The 13,311-nt window shown below is 43.3% G+C and overlaps 1 protein-coding gene across 1 annotated transcript in view; it reads right to left on the bottom strand.

Annotated features, from left to right (window-relative positions):
- AFF3 (AF4/FMR2 family member 3) overlaps positions 1-13,311 on the bottom strand; it is a 476,825-nt gene that overhangs the window by 29,341 nt on the left and 434,173 nt on the right. The window contains exons 17-18 of the mRNA XM_026657569.1: positions 11,712-11,913; positions 9,064-9,188 (exon numbers count right to left, since the gene is read on the bottom strand). Of these exons, the coding sequence (XP_026513354.1) occupies positions 9,064-9,188; positions 11,712-11,913 (327 nt within the window). The remainder of the gene's footprint in view (positions 1-9,063; positions 9,189-11,711; positions 11,914-13,311) is intronic.

The following is a 13,311-nucleotide window of genomic DNA, read 5'->3' as shown; positions in this document are numbered from 1 at the left end:
TTGTTGATTTTGTTGAACCACAAAGCTAAAATGAGAAGTGAATTAACCCCAGAAATATGTGCTGAGTGCCTGCACCAACCAGACTGTAGGGGATACAAAGTATAAAAATAAGTTTTAACTTGACTTTTCTTAAACACCTCTTCCCCTGGTGAAATCCTAGCTTTTCCTACTTTGCGCAGGACTAGACCTAGGTGAAATATTTTGCCTGACACTTTTTTTCACTGGAAAAGGTAGATTTAGATTGACCAAAAGACTTCGTGAATTTGTGTTGATTTCACTGAATTGTTTGGCCTAAAGAACGCCCCCTCACAAAACAAACAAACAAACAAAAACAAACAAACAAACAAACAAACAAAGAAACCCAGAAAAAATCAGAAAGTTTCATTTTACATTTTCAAAATGAAATGTTTTAATTTTTTGGTTCAAGATGACTTTTTGTTTCAAAAATTCCTTTGTTTTTTTAAATAAAATTAATAAAAATTGTTTTAAAATGGTCAAAATAAAAAATCATGTGACGCAAAATAGATTTTTTTTTACTGTTCAATTCACCAAAATTTTTGTTTCTGTTTGAGCTAAAACAATTTCCCTCCCATCCCTGATATTTTTGAGTTGCTAGAGAACTGAAAAACCCATTATTTGGCCAGCTCTATTCCTGTGTCCCAGTCCAGTGCACAAACCACAGACCCATCTTCTTTATATGTATGTAGAAAGTCTTCATAGTTGACTATACCTCTCTCCCACCTTATATATGTCTCTTTTCCTCTTGGATTGTGCTAAGAACTGTTCATTAACATAAAAAGATGTGGTTCCTGCACCAAAAAACGCACAATGTCCCACCCCTGTCTCAGTGGGGAGATGTTTGATTGTGGTCCTGAGAGGAAAGAGAATGGAGGGGCAGACGTGGCTGCTCTGGGGTTTCCTCTTCCCCACGCCCCTTGCACCAAACACAAGTGAGCGGGAAGCGAGGGGTATGTGTGGGGGAGAAGTGATTTCTCCGCATCTCCCTGTTGCTATTGTCTGGGCTGTGGAGCTGAACGGAGAATTGATTATGTGTCTTGCATCCTTCCCTTTATTGTATGTGAAGCCCTCAGAGCATACAACAGCCATCCTGCTATGGCTACTGCTCTGCCCTATAAATGATTAGGAAGGAATTTTTCCCTTGGGTCAGGTTTGACACGGTGTCCAATTTTTGGTTTGGGTTTTTTTGGGGGGTTTTTTTTTTGGCCTTCCTTGCAGCAATTTGGAGGCCTGATTTTAGGTTAATAAGGAGCAAGGGCATGACTTAAAAGTTGCATTTGAGTTTGTACTTTCATTGCAACTTGCAGCCGGTATCCAGTGCAGGTGAAAGGCTTAAAAAAGCCCAACTCTCAGAGATAAACGTGAGGCCTGGGAGATGGCTGGTAGATCCTATTAGCCTGAAGAAAGCAGGGAAGCCCTTAAGTTTTCACAGACTGAGGCACCCTTCATGTGGATGCTAATCTCCCCTCATTGGGAGAGGGTGGGAGGATTGAGAGGTGCTAGGGGTTAGGCTGAAGGGGGCCAAACCTGAATATTGATTGTCTGGTATAGAGGCCATTACATTTTGCACTGGACCCAGGTAAATGTAAAGCCCTGGGGCTTTTTTGTTGTTGTTCGTTGGTTTTGGTTGGGGGGAAGAGGAATCCCCCTGCATTAAACTTGAAAAGTTAATAGAGCTGCAGTCTTCTGCTTTAAAATCCCTCCCAGTGTCTGTGTTTCATGCTCCTGTATGTCCCGATTAATAGATTCTGGACTGGAGCCTCGAGGCCCTGCTGTAACATAAATATTAAATAACAATAGCAGCACACCAAAAACAAAACTCACATCCAGCATATCTAATGAATAACAATCTTAAGTACAGTCTGTAGAGTAACCTTTTGTAAATGCTGAGAATGGCTGATAACATGTTACCTGCTCTGCTGGACCAGACAGAATGTTTGGTAATTTGGCTGAAGGCAGCTTTCACGACTGTCTATTTTATTTGGCTCAAAGGTGCTGTATAAATAAATAAAATGCATCACACTAAGAAAACAACACAATAAACTTTCAGGAGCAGCAGGGCCAGTGTCCTCCAAAGGATACCAGAACAATAGGTTAGGACGAGCTTGTTCATTTTCCAGTGCAGTACATTTCTACATCAGTAAGAGAGACTCTTTTCAAATGTACATCTGTCACAGTAAGTCCCAAATCCTGCCCTGCCCCTGCAATTCCATTGCACAGGAGAGAGAGGCTCTATTTCAGAAGCATGTACAGTTTGTGCATGGCTGTGTGCCCTATAGGATGAGGCAGAACCGCTGCTGGTTCCATTGGCCATTCACACCATTTAGAATGAGCACAAACAGTGCCAAGGCAATACTAGTTCTGTAGATGAAGGACTGGACAAAGAGCAGATACACTGCTGTTCCATAGCCTGAGGCAGATTCCTTTCCTTCTGCCTAACAGAGATCCCCAGCACCTAGTCATCTGGGTACTAACAACAGAAGTTTCCCCTAAGGAAAGTCAGTGGGAGTTTTGCCCCTCAATAACATTGCTCTAACAGTATGTCTACACTGCAACGTAAGCACAAACACAAACTTAGGCTTAAGCCGAAACCCCACTTCCATCTACACACAAATCTCTCAGACTCGGGCTCAGACCTATGGGCCTAGGACTCTTTGGGGGTATAGGGGCCGAACCCGAGTCAAGCTGGCATGAAGGGTTCGAGCCTGCCACAGGCTAAGCCCAGAGCCCCTGGATCAGAGCAGGTGAGACCAATCCACTAATTAAAGAGGGCTGGGCTACACCTGGGCCTATAGAGGTTGCTAGTGGGCACCTGGAAAGGAAGGACTGAGACAGGTTGTGCCCTGGGGAGGGGAGACCCACACTGACGTGGAGTTAACTCCTGAGGTGCGTCCCTGGAGCAAGGGGCCAGGGGCTGTTGCTCCAGGAAGAGAGCAGAGCTGGTTGAGACTGGGAAGATGACAGGAGTAGAGTGCCAGAGACCCCTGGGAAGGGTGGCCCTGAAGCCTGGGGCCAAGAATGGGGTTAAAACTATTTTCTGTTTGTTTGATAACCCTTGTTAAAAGAAATAAACCTCCTAGAAAAGCCTGGGTGTGGCAGTGCATGCTTTGGAGCTGGGAGAAGTTACAGCCCTGGTGACAGAGCCCTATTGCTGTGTAGTGTAGATGCAACCCGCTTGAATCAGGTCCTGAGAGTCTGCAAAAAGTATTCCACAATCCCATGGGCCAATTTCCTTTGTCCTTGCCATCCTAAGACTCTCCAATCAACTCAAGTTTATTTGCTAGATAATCTGCTTTGATCTGTTTGCTATCCCTTATAATCACTTAAAATCTATCTTTTGTAGTTAATAAACTTGTTTTTGCTTTGTTTAAAACCAGTGTGTGGGAGTCATAACTCAGGGCAGAAAGCTGTTGTGTATTCATCTCCACATTGAGGGAGGGGGCGAATTTCATGAGCTTACTCTGTACAGTTCCCTGAGCAGTGCAAGACAGTATAATTTGGGGTTTACCCTCCAGAGGAGGTGTCTGCCTGAGTAGCTGGGAAGTTCCCTAACTGGAGCCTTTCCATGCAGGGCTTGTAGCTGGGTGTGTCCCTACCTGTATGTGGGCTGGGCAGCTTGTCACAGCAGTACAGTGTAAAGGGAGCCCAGGCTGGTGGGTCAGGGGGGCTCAGTGGTACCCCAGTTCCAGGTGGCACCCCAGGGGGAACCCGTCACAGCTACCCCTGAGCCTGGTAAGTTTCTGGCTCCATGCTAATGTTTATTGATACCATAATGGGAGGGATTTCTACTCTATGAACCAATGCAAAAGTTATGAGAGACCTAGGTTAGCAGTGTGTATTTGCTAATAATGGATTGTATCCCAGCACCTTGGCTTCCCCCCTCCACCTCCCCTGCACCATGTGGAGTTCAAAATGGCCTAGGAAATGCTAACAGTAAAGTACACCTTTCAAGAGTATTTTTACTGGGAAGGCACAGATTTTTGCTAGGGCAATTCCTGTTTCTTAAAAATAATAGCATTACACAGCTGTGTCTTTAGGTTTGCTGCTATGTAAACACTCAACTGTCTATGGAGTTGCTTGGAAACAGAGAACTCTGCGTGTGTTTGGGGAAATGTTTTCCATTTCCAAATCTAGTTCATTTTAGTTAGAGGTAATTCATGCTGCCCATAGGTGACAAAATCCTGTGTCGCCACTATGATTGGGGTTTCAGTTTTTGTCCAGAAATGGGCTGGCTGCGGGGTGGAGGAAGGATGTGGAGTTCTGCGTGTTTGCATGCAGCCATGACAGGGTAAGCCAGGTGGAAGCCAATGCAGCATTCTGTTGATTCCCTCTTGAATTCTGAACCAATCCTGGGTGCTGATAGTCGCAAACTTTTCCTGAAGCAGGTACTCCACATAGGTAGTCACACTGTGGTGAACGACATATTTTCCAGAGCCACCTCGGTAGCTGATCAGCCCCCTCCACTCATAGATGCGCTGTTCAATTTGGCTGCATGTACTATCAGTTTCCCACCAGCAGGATGAAATAACATCTCCCTTTGCCAACATGGCACCACAAGAACAGTTAAGTCCTCCAGAACATGAAAGGCCTGAAATGATAGAGAAAGCATTGTAGCAAGACCACCAACTATTCTACCCCAAACGCAAGCAGTTATGTAATTTTTTGTAAAACAAAGTCAGCTTAGAATTTTTAACTTACCATTGTTTCTGCACTACTTTAGCTGGGATTAACCAGGCTGTGTCCAGGGAAATTCTGTGGACTGATGCATCCCTCTCACAATATATTGCAGTTCAGTTGTGAAATGGAACATTTTATGTCCTTGAAATTCCACAAGAATTATTTCTGCGCTCCTCCACTGAGCTCTGTGAGAAAATAATCCTGTTTCTTGTCCTGCAGGCCCCTCGACCCCTACTGACTGCTGTACCTCCCCAGCTTGCCCTCAGTGCAGCACAAGCCTGGCCCAACATACCTTCCTGGACCATTCCAAAAGGGACCATTTCTGTGAGGAACTGATGGTTGACGTTTTGGAGAGGGCCCATGAGCAGGTTCAGGACCAGAAACAGAGGGACTTATGACTAGAGAACGGGCATGCCGAGAGGCAGGAGAAAAGGCTGAGGCTCACTGCACAGCTTGAGGACAGGGTTTCAGCAGGGGAGCCGGCACTTGTTACACTGTTCCTGGAACAGGAAGGGCAGATAAGGGAGGAGGACAGAGATCAGCAGAGAGAACTGTTTGAGCGGCTCATCTCAATCATGGCTGCAAGAGTAACGGCTCCTGCTGCCTTTCTCACACCATGGCATGGTTCCTCTGTGACGTCCCCTCGGTCTAGAAACAGCTTGGAACACTCCATATCTGAGTGGCCCATGCAGTCGGGCCCCAGGAGCAGCTGGGCAGGGCAAACTAAACCCCATGCAACCCTCTGTCCTGACTCCCGCTCCTGTGGACACCTGCACCCCCCTCCCTGGTGCCAAGCGTGTGGAAAACAGGGAAAGAAGAACAGGGGGCTAGGGGACATGCAGCAGCAGGGGGGGTTCTGTCCTGTTTGCACTTTTCCTGCACTTTTGTTTTGTTTTGGAAATGCTGTTTTGTAACTGGTGTTTGGGTGTTGTAATGGCAACCACCCTGCCTGGCAACGGGTGACAGTTGTACTGTTTTAACACATGTTTACAAATAAAGCTTTTTATGTCATCAAGAAAGTTTATTGCTATCACTGCACCTCATCATACAATCAGTATTGAAATAATCAAGCTAAATCCATGATCAGGAACAATGAGGAAGTACGTACAGCAATCCACTCTTCAATCACTTCCTCATATGAATCCATACCGTGAATCATCCTACCCTTTTTGTAAGTCGTCATATCATTCATAACTACATTGCAAGGCAATCAAGCCCCTATCTCTCCCTAGCACTGACACCCCCCAAACCAAACAGCCTCAACCCCCACAAGCACATTCACAGAAGTACTAATCCTCCTCTTCCATGGGACCATGCAAGCCCATAATGTGGGAGCACAAAGCATCCCTGACTTCTGTTGCCCAGGTGCATCCAGCTCCAACTGTGGTAGCTGCACTTTCTGGCTGAGTGTACTGATTCAGTGGCCCCTTGCTGTCATAGGTCCATTCAGGGGGAAATGGCTCACCTCTGGCTTCAAAGATTGTGAAGAGCACAGCAAGTCACAGTAATGCAGACAGCATTGATGCTACTAGCATCCAAACAGGTCTGTGGGCATCTCCAACGGTGCCTCATGTGTGTGTCTTTACCCTGGAGGGTCAAGGCAAGCTACTCAGAAAGCTCTAAAAATGTAAGCTTTCTTCATGTGAAAGTTCTGGACCCACAGCTGATCATCCCAGGTCTGCATGACAATGTGATCCCACTAGTCTGTGCTTGTGGTCCTGTGCCAGAAGCGCTGGTTTATGTTGGGAGCATCAGTGGCTATAGCGAGTGTAATGAGCAGCATCAGCCGCTGTGAGTCTGCCATACCAGAATATTCTTCCCTCCTCTGCTTTCTTATCCTTCTCCTGCTCCAGCAGAAACGCTCTCAGGTGCCTTGCCTGGGTAAGAAAACGCCGTTGAAATGTCCACTAGCGTCTCATGGAAGCTCTGCCCATTTCCTGACACAGGAGTGAAAACGCAAGCAAGAGAACTTCTTGAAAAGGGGTCTCCTCCATGTTGGTTGGCAGGCTGTGCTGGCAGGCTGTTCAAACTTCCTGTAATGTGCAGGGTGGGCAGGAAAGCTTTCCCACAGTGCACCACAAGCAAAGGGACAGAGCAGCCACATTTTGGGAGTCTGAGATATGGTTGGTTTGACTTAACTCTGTGTGCTGAGTGTGGACACCAGAGCCCCCACTGGTTCAAGGATTAGAAAATTCTTAACATAGGGTTAAGAATCAATATAGACACTCAAACCTCAGGTTCTCTAACACAGGTCAGCAGACTTGAGTCCTATTAACCCCAGGCTTACATTGCAGTATAGACATACCCTCAATGTTATTACACAGCCTCTAAAATTCTCTTTATACAGTAGTATAAAGCTCAAATGGCTAAAAAAATCCTGTACATCTAACTGAAGTACACAAACTGGAAAACAGTAACCCCATATATCCCTTATATGTCACTTGTATGCCTGATATGTCAGATTCATAGATTCCAAGGCCAGAAGGGACCATTGTGATCATCTAGTCTGACCTCCTGAATAACACGGGCCACAGAACTTCCCAAAGTAATTCCTAGAGCATGTCTTGAAGCGTATTCAGAACATGCAGGAAAACCATGGAAAGCAGGATTTTGCTTGCCATTTTAAATACTTCATTTTAAGCAAATACAGTATCCACGATAGGTACGCTGCTAAACAAGTTACTTTTCACTGACCTACTTGTGATCCAATTTATCATTAGATACAACTGTTTTCAATGATCTGAAGAAAACAAGTTGGGAACAAAGTGAAGAGTTCTTGACTGGTTGAAACTAATTAGAGTGGTTGTTTTAAATCAGATATGTGGGATTTAGTCTCTTCATACTATGATCTCTGATTAAAACAGACAGTATAATCCAAGGGTGGATTACTGTAATTCAGAGTTTTGTGCTTTAACAGATGAAATTTTCTCTGGACATAATTTTGGGGCAAATGTTGTCATTAGGGGTACTACAGTAGGTTTAAAATTATGTACTGCATTTCTTCAAATCCCACGATATGGTACCATAGGAATTTGAAAAATTCTGTTTGCCATTTTTAATTTGATCTTTCTGATGTGTGAGTCAATTTTGTTGATTTTGGACATTTGCAATCAGTCTAATCCCCCACATTTTAGCGACTTCCATACATACCAATTTGGGATCCAAAGTCAAGGGCTTCTGGTGATACACAGACAAAGGGCTCAGATGATAGGTGTAGAAATCCTTTACTTAGAAATAGTAACTGCCTATTGTACTATTTGTAAGGGCAAAATTAAGATATATTTGATTTTTGTTGCTTATCTAATTCAGCTTTTTAGATTGCTTTAATTTTTTTATTTTTTAAGGGCTGCAAATTGCTTAGGGACACACTGCATGGAAGGCACTACACAGGAACAGTTTTTATTGTATCTCTCTCTCTGAAAAGGTTAAGCAGTTTTATTGCAGATGTCTGCCAGAAAAATCACATGTATCACTAATGGAAGAAGCAAGTGATAAAAGCCTCTGAGTTGATAGAGATAGTGAAAAAAGCAGTTTTAGCTCCTGTGACAGCATTCTGAAAAAAACCACTGTTTCTTATCAGCAGGTTGAGGAGGAATCAGACTGAGGTACAACAGTTGTATTGTAACTGTTTCTGATTGCATTTTGTCTTCTAATCCATACTGATGAGCTGTTTCCCGGGGAAAAGCAGTCTGGGGAGGCTGCTGCAATCTACGCAGAATCACACCGCTCGGATTCAGAAAGGTAAATATACGAAGATCAGGTCATTACAAGGCAACACATCTAGTTGAACCAATGGGAATTTAAGCTTTATTTTGATATATAACATGCTAAAGTACCTTGAAAAATGAACAAACTATTTTAAAGCCTTTAAATGAGAGATGGCTGCAAACTGGAGCCATTTTTAAAAATCCGCTGCACTATAAGGAGGGCTGGGGGATTTGATTAAACAGTGTCAAACTCCTTTGGTTTTGGCTTTACAATACCAAAACCAGCACAATTCCTCATTTTTCCTCTCTGTGACTATAAATAGCAAGTGACCTTGTTAAAAAACACAATGAAACAACACAACCTCTGGATACAAATATATTTCAGGCTCAGGAAACAAAACAAAATGACCTCTTACCAAACTTGATGGTGTACAGTCCTAGTTAGTGTTTGGAGAATTCGATGTGTAACTTGCAGTAACAATAACAGGAGTTATACAATTTGTTCAATTTACAATGTAATGTGCTGAAAATGTATCTTACTATGATGGCATTGGCCATGTCTGAGCTCCTGTTGGGCAAGATTTATTTTTATTTCATAAAACATTAGCACTTAAATTCCCTTTTTTTTTTTTTTTTTTTTAAAAAGGGCATCTTTACTTACATATCATCAAAGATGAGCTTTGTTCTTCTGCAGTCTTTGTGTGCCCTGGATAAAGATGGCCAAGGCTCTGTTTGGGAGTGTGGCTTGTTGCAGAGAACACTTTCTGAATTGATGTGAACTGCTTTCTAGACAACAAACAATACAGAACACATTGAGAAATTGACCACTGAGTTAGAAAAAGCAACTGATAAACTATGGAAATTTGTCTGCATTGTGCGGTAAATTGCAAGTTAGTTTGCTCACTATTTCGACAGGGAATACACAAAACTAGCTTGTCACTGATAGCCACAAATTCACAGATATTGCACATAGTTATTGGTAAAGGGCTTTAGAGTTTGAAGTGATATGCAGAAGAAACAAAACAGAATTATTAATCACTAGCTGAAGGGCCATAACACAATTAGTGTAGTTATTAAATCATCGACCAGTTGTGGTTATTCTGCATGTCAAGCCATGTTTCAACGTCCAAACTGTTTGGGGTTTTTTTGTTGTTGCTGTAACTTTCCACCAATTTGGGTTGTTATTCTTATTTGACAGTAACTGCAACAGGATAAAATTCCTTCTGCTTCAGACAAAAGAAGGAAATGGAATGAAGGTCTCAACAGAAAGCTCCATGATCTAACCACCACTTCCTGCCTAGCATTCTCTGCAGGTAATCCACACGATCACTTGGTCATGGCAGTTAGGCACCAGATGGGCAGATTTGCTAAAACAAAGCCAACCTTGACATTTACAGTTCATGAGCTCTCAACTTCTGTATGGGACATCCAGATCAGTTCAGTGGGATAGTTTTCAGTTGACTAACCAGATACATAAGAATTTTATTATAAGAATTATTAAAATGTTGACCAAATGGAGCACTGCCAGGCTATGCAGAAAATCAGAGTGGAATGCATTAGCTAAGGGTGTGGATCATAAAGCAATCACTTTTTACTTCTAATTTCCAACACATTTATCTTTGAGGACTTTAAATTATTTTCCAGATATCAAATACCGGTAATTATAACTCTAAATGAGTTCATAAACCAACCTCTAAACTTAGGTTTTTAAAATTTACATTTACTTCATGATGGAAGAGAAATGGGTGAGTCCAACATATTAAAAATGCCTTTTATATAGCCTATTTTTCAAATACTTAATTTTATTGATTTCTCTTTATTAAGTGTCTTTGTGAGAGACTCTAGGAACACTTACCTAATTTAGAACAACATATTTAAGACAAAACATCTCAAAGTTAGATCAGAAATAGTTACTTTTTGTCCCCACCTCATTACCCTCCCCTCTTCCCCCCAAAATCTGCCTTTTTGGAACAGGCCAGTTGCCCCTGAGCAAAAGTGACTTGAGGGGCTCAGGCTAAAGTTCAGTTTCCTGGGGTGAGATGGAGACTCTTGAAGCCTGTAATGCATCAAGACATAAATAATAATAAAGAATATATTTGGTGAAAATATTCAACACTTTCTCTTATTATTTCTTCTGCCTTTTCATGGAATGTATAATGGTTAAAACCGTGTTCTCTATGCAGGAAAAGATCATGCAACAGAATTCCTCATGTAGTTTCCTATGGATCATTTCACTGCTGGAGAGGGAAATGCTGAGATTAAACTCTGCTCATGAAACTGACCAATTTTGTGGCCTGGAAAAGCTGCAGATCTCTAGGGACCCGCTGAAGAGCTGGATCATCCACATGAAGGCCCTATTCCTTTAATCCATCACCAGTCTCCCCCTTCCTCCCCACCCGCGCAGCTGCCTCTTGACTGCATGGCAGGACAGCTACTGGGTGCCACAGTACCACAAACCCCCTTCGCCTACAAGAGGTGTTCCAAAAAATGGAACGGGTGTGCACCAAAGCTATTATCAAGTCCATGATTATTATTAATTTTGGGGCAGTATTGGTGGCAAGTCGATGCATGGAGAGTGTCCATTTCTCTTTCCCATGCACAGACCCTCAACTCTAAGGAGGAGCCTTTGATGGAAGGGGAAGAAGGATGCAGCAGGAGTAGCACTCTTTATCGCTCCCTGTATGTGGCGCTTCAGGGGTTTGCACTGGTTTTCTCCAGAGAGGAAATACTGGGTTGAGCTTCCTAGCTTAGAAGTTCTACTGTTCATTGGTCTGATTTTGCATTCCTTTCACTCCTAAGACTCCTGTTTCAGGAATCTAGTTATTCAAGAAAGGCAGGATTGGAGCAGCTTGTCTATTTTGCCACCTCTGTCATTTCATGCACGGGTCTGTACATTTATTGGAAATATATTTATGAGGAAAACTATTTCAGGCATGCAAACACACACAAGTTCAGTTCAGAATGCCAAGATCAGCAGCATATTTTTCTTGTACAACTTTTCTATGTTTTCAGACGTCTGAGTGGCAAAACATGGAATTCCTTACTTTTTGCCTGTTCCTTACTTCTTGCAAACCTTGGTTGTGTACTTACCTGCTCTATGGATTTCCCTCCACCTCCTATTTTTCAGGTCATTTTTAATCCTGTTATGTCTTACCATTTTCCCAATGGAAAAATCTTACTTAATGGAACATTCATTATTATGTTCCTTTCCATGATATTCTGCAGAAATATCAAGGGCTGTATGAGCAGCGATACAAAGAGAAGAAAAATCAGCCAGGTTTTATACTATGATCAACAACATAAACTTACATTGCAGTCTGCAGGATGTGGCTGTGGCTGGATTTCACTCTTATGTTTTTTGCTGGAGGACAAGGAAGGTAATAGACTGCTGCCATTAGGTCTACTGGAAGAAGTTAAATCATCAGTGGAGTATTTGTGTTTTGATGCATCAGAGAGGGGTGAGATGGGTGACCGAAGCATTTTCTCATTTTTATTTATTGGTATCGCCAAGCTGGAAATGGAAATTACAGTAATGGAGTGTCACATAGCTGACTTTGAGAAAGGTAAATGTTTTATATATTATCGAAACTTTGAATTTAAAACCTGCTGGCAGGATGAAGTCTACTGATGTCTGGAAACAACTTTATAGTATCAGGATCAAGAGTTCATTTACAAATTTGGATCATGTTTCTTCTCTTTCCCTCCAGGGTAAATTGTCATTCTGGGGTTACTATAAAGTCTATGTCAGAGTACTTGAAAAAATAAGGAGATAAATGGGCAATTGCTCACTGTCTTTTAAGGGTTACTTGGAGAAGGAGATGAGGCTCTAAAGTGTAAGTTTAGGTTATGGAGTCCTATTTCACAATAACAGGTGACAATTTACAAGCCATAGCAATAAAACCATATGTGAATTAAACAGGGAATGTGCTAGAAGACGATTGGGATGTCTCTGTATTCAATGACCAGGCTTTGATCATTCAATTTACGATAATTTGGTGCAGGTTCTGCAGACAAAGAAATATGTGCTAGTGTAATAGACAAAGAAAAGTATGCTCACAATAGAAACAAGGAAATGTGTACTGCTGCATCTTCTAAAAGGGAAAGCTGTGTTACAGAAGCCTTTTTTTTTTAGAGAAGCCACAGATAGGAAAAGTCAAGCAGGTAGCAACAGTAGCAATAAACTGTAAAGAAACTTTTCATGTGCTAATTTGAAAAAGATACTTAACTGAAAAATTAAAGCAACACATAAAGTATACATTTTTTAAGAGCAAGAACTTTTCATTGAGCCTAAATTTGTGATTAAGAGTAGGGTTACCATATTTCAGCAAGCAAAAAAGAGGACGGGAGGAGCCCCACCCTAGCCCCGCCCCATCCTGCCCTAGCCCCGCCCCTGCCCCTCCCACTTCCCCCCCTCAGAACCCCCAACCCTTCCCCCGCTCCTTGTCCTACCTAAGCCTCCCTGCCTCTTGTCCCCTGACTGCCCCCTCCTGAGACCCTCCCCCCATCCTAACTGGCCCCCTAGGACTCTATCCCCTACCTGTACCCTGACTGCCCCAACCCTTATCCACACCCCCACCCCCAGACAGACCCCTGGGACTCCCACGCCCCATCCAACCACTCCCCACCCCCTGACAGCCCCCTCCCCAGAACTCCCGACCCATCTAAACCCTCTGCTCCCTGCCCCCTGACAGCCCCCCCCCCCAGAACTCCCAAACACCCCCCCGCTCCTTGTCCCCTGACTGCCCCCTCCTGGGACCCCTGCTCCTAACTGCCCTCCAGAACCCCACCCCCTACCTAAGCCTCCCTGTTCCTTGTCCCCTAACTGCCCCCTCCTAAGACCCCCCCAATGCCCCCCAGCACCCTACCCCCTACCTGTACCCTGACTGCCCAAATCCTTATCCACACCCCC

This window comes from Terrapene carolina, unplaced genomic scaffold (genome assembly GCF_002925995.2).
Source record: "Terrapene carolina triunguis isolate 2854851 unplaced genomic scaffold, T_m_triunguis-2.0 Scaffold21, whole genome shotgun sequence".
In the NCBI taxonomy this organism is placed as follows: Eukaryota; Metazoa; Chordata; order Testudines; family Emydidae; genus Terrapene; species Terrapene triunguis.
Note: the sequence above shows the minus strand (reverse complement) of the source record. Positions and strands in the feature narration are given on the sequence as shown.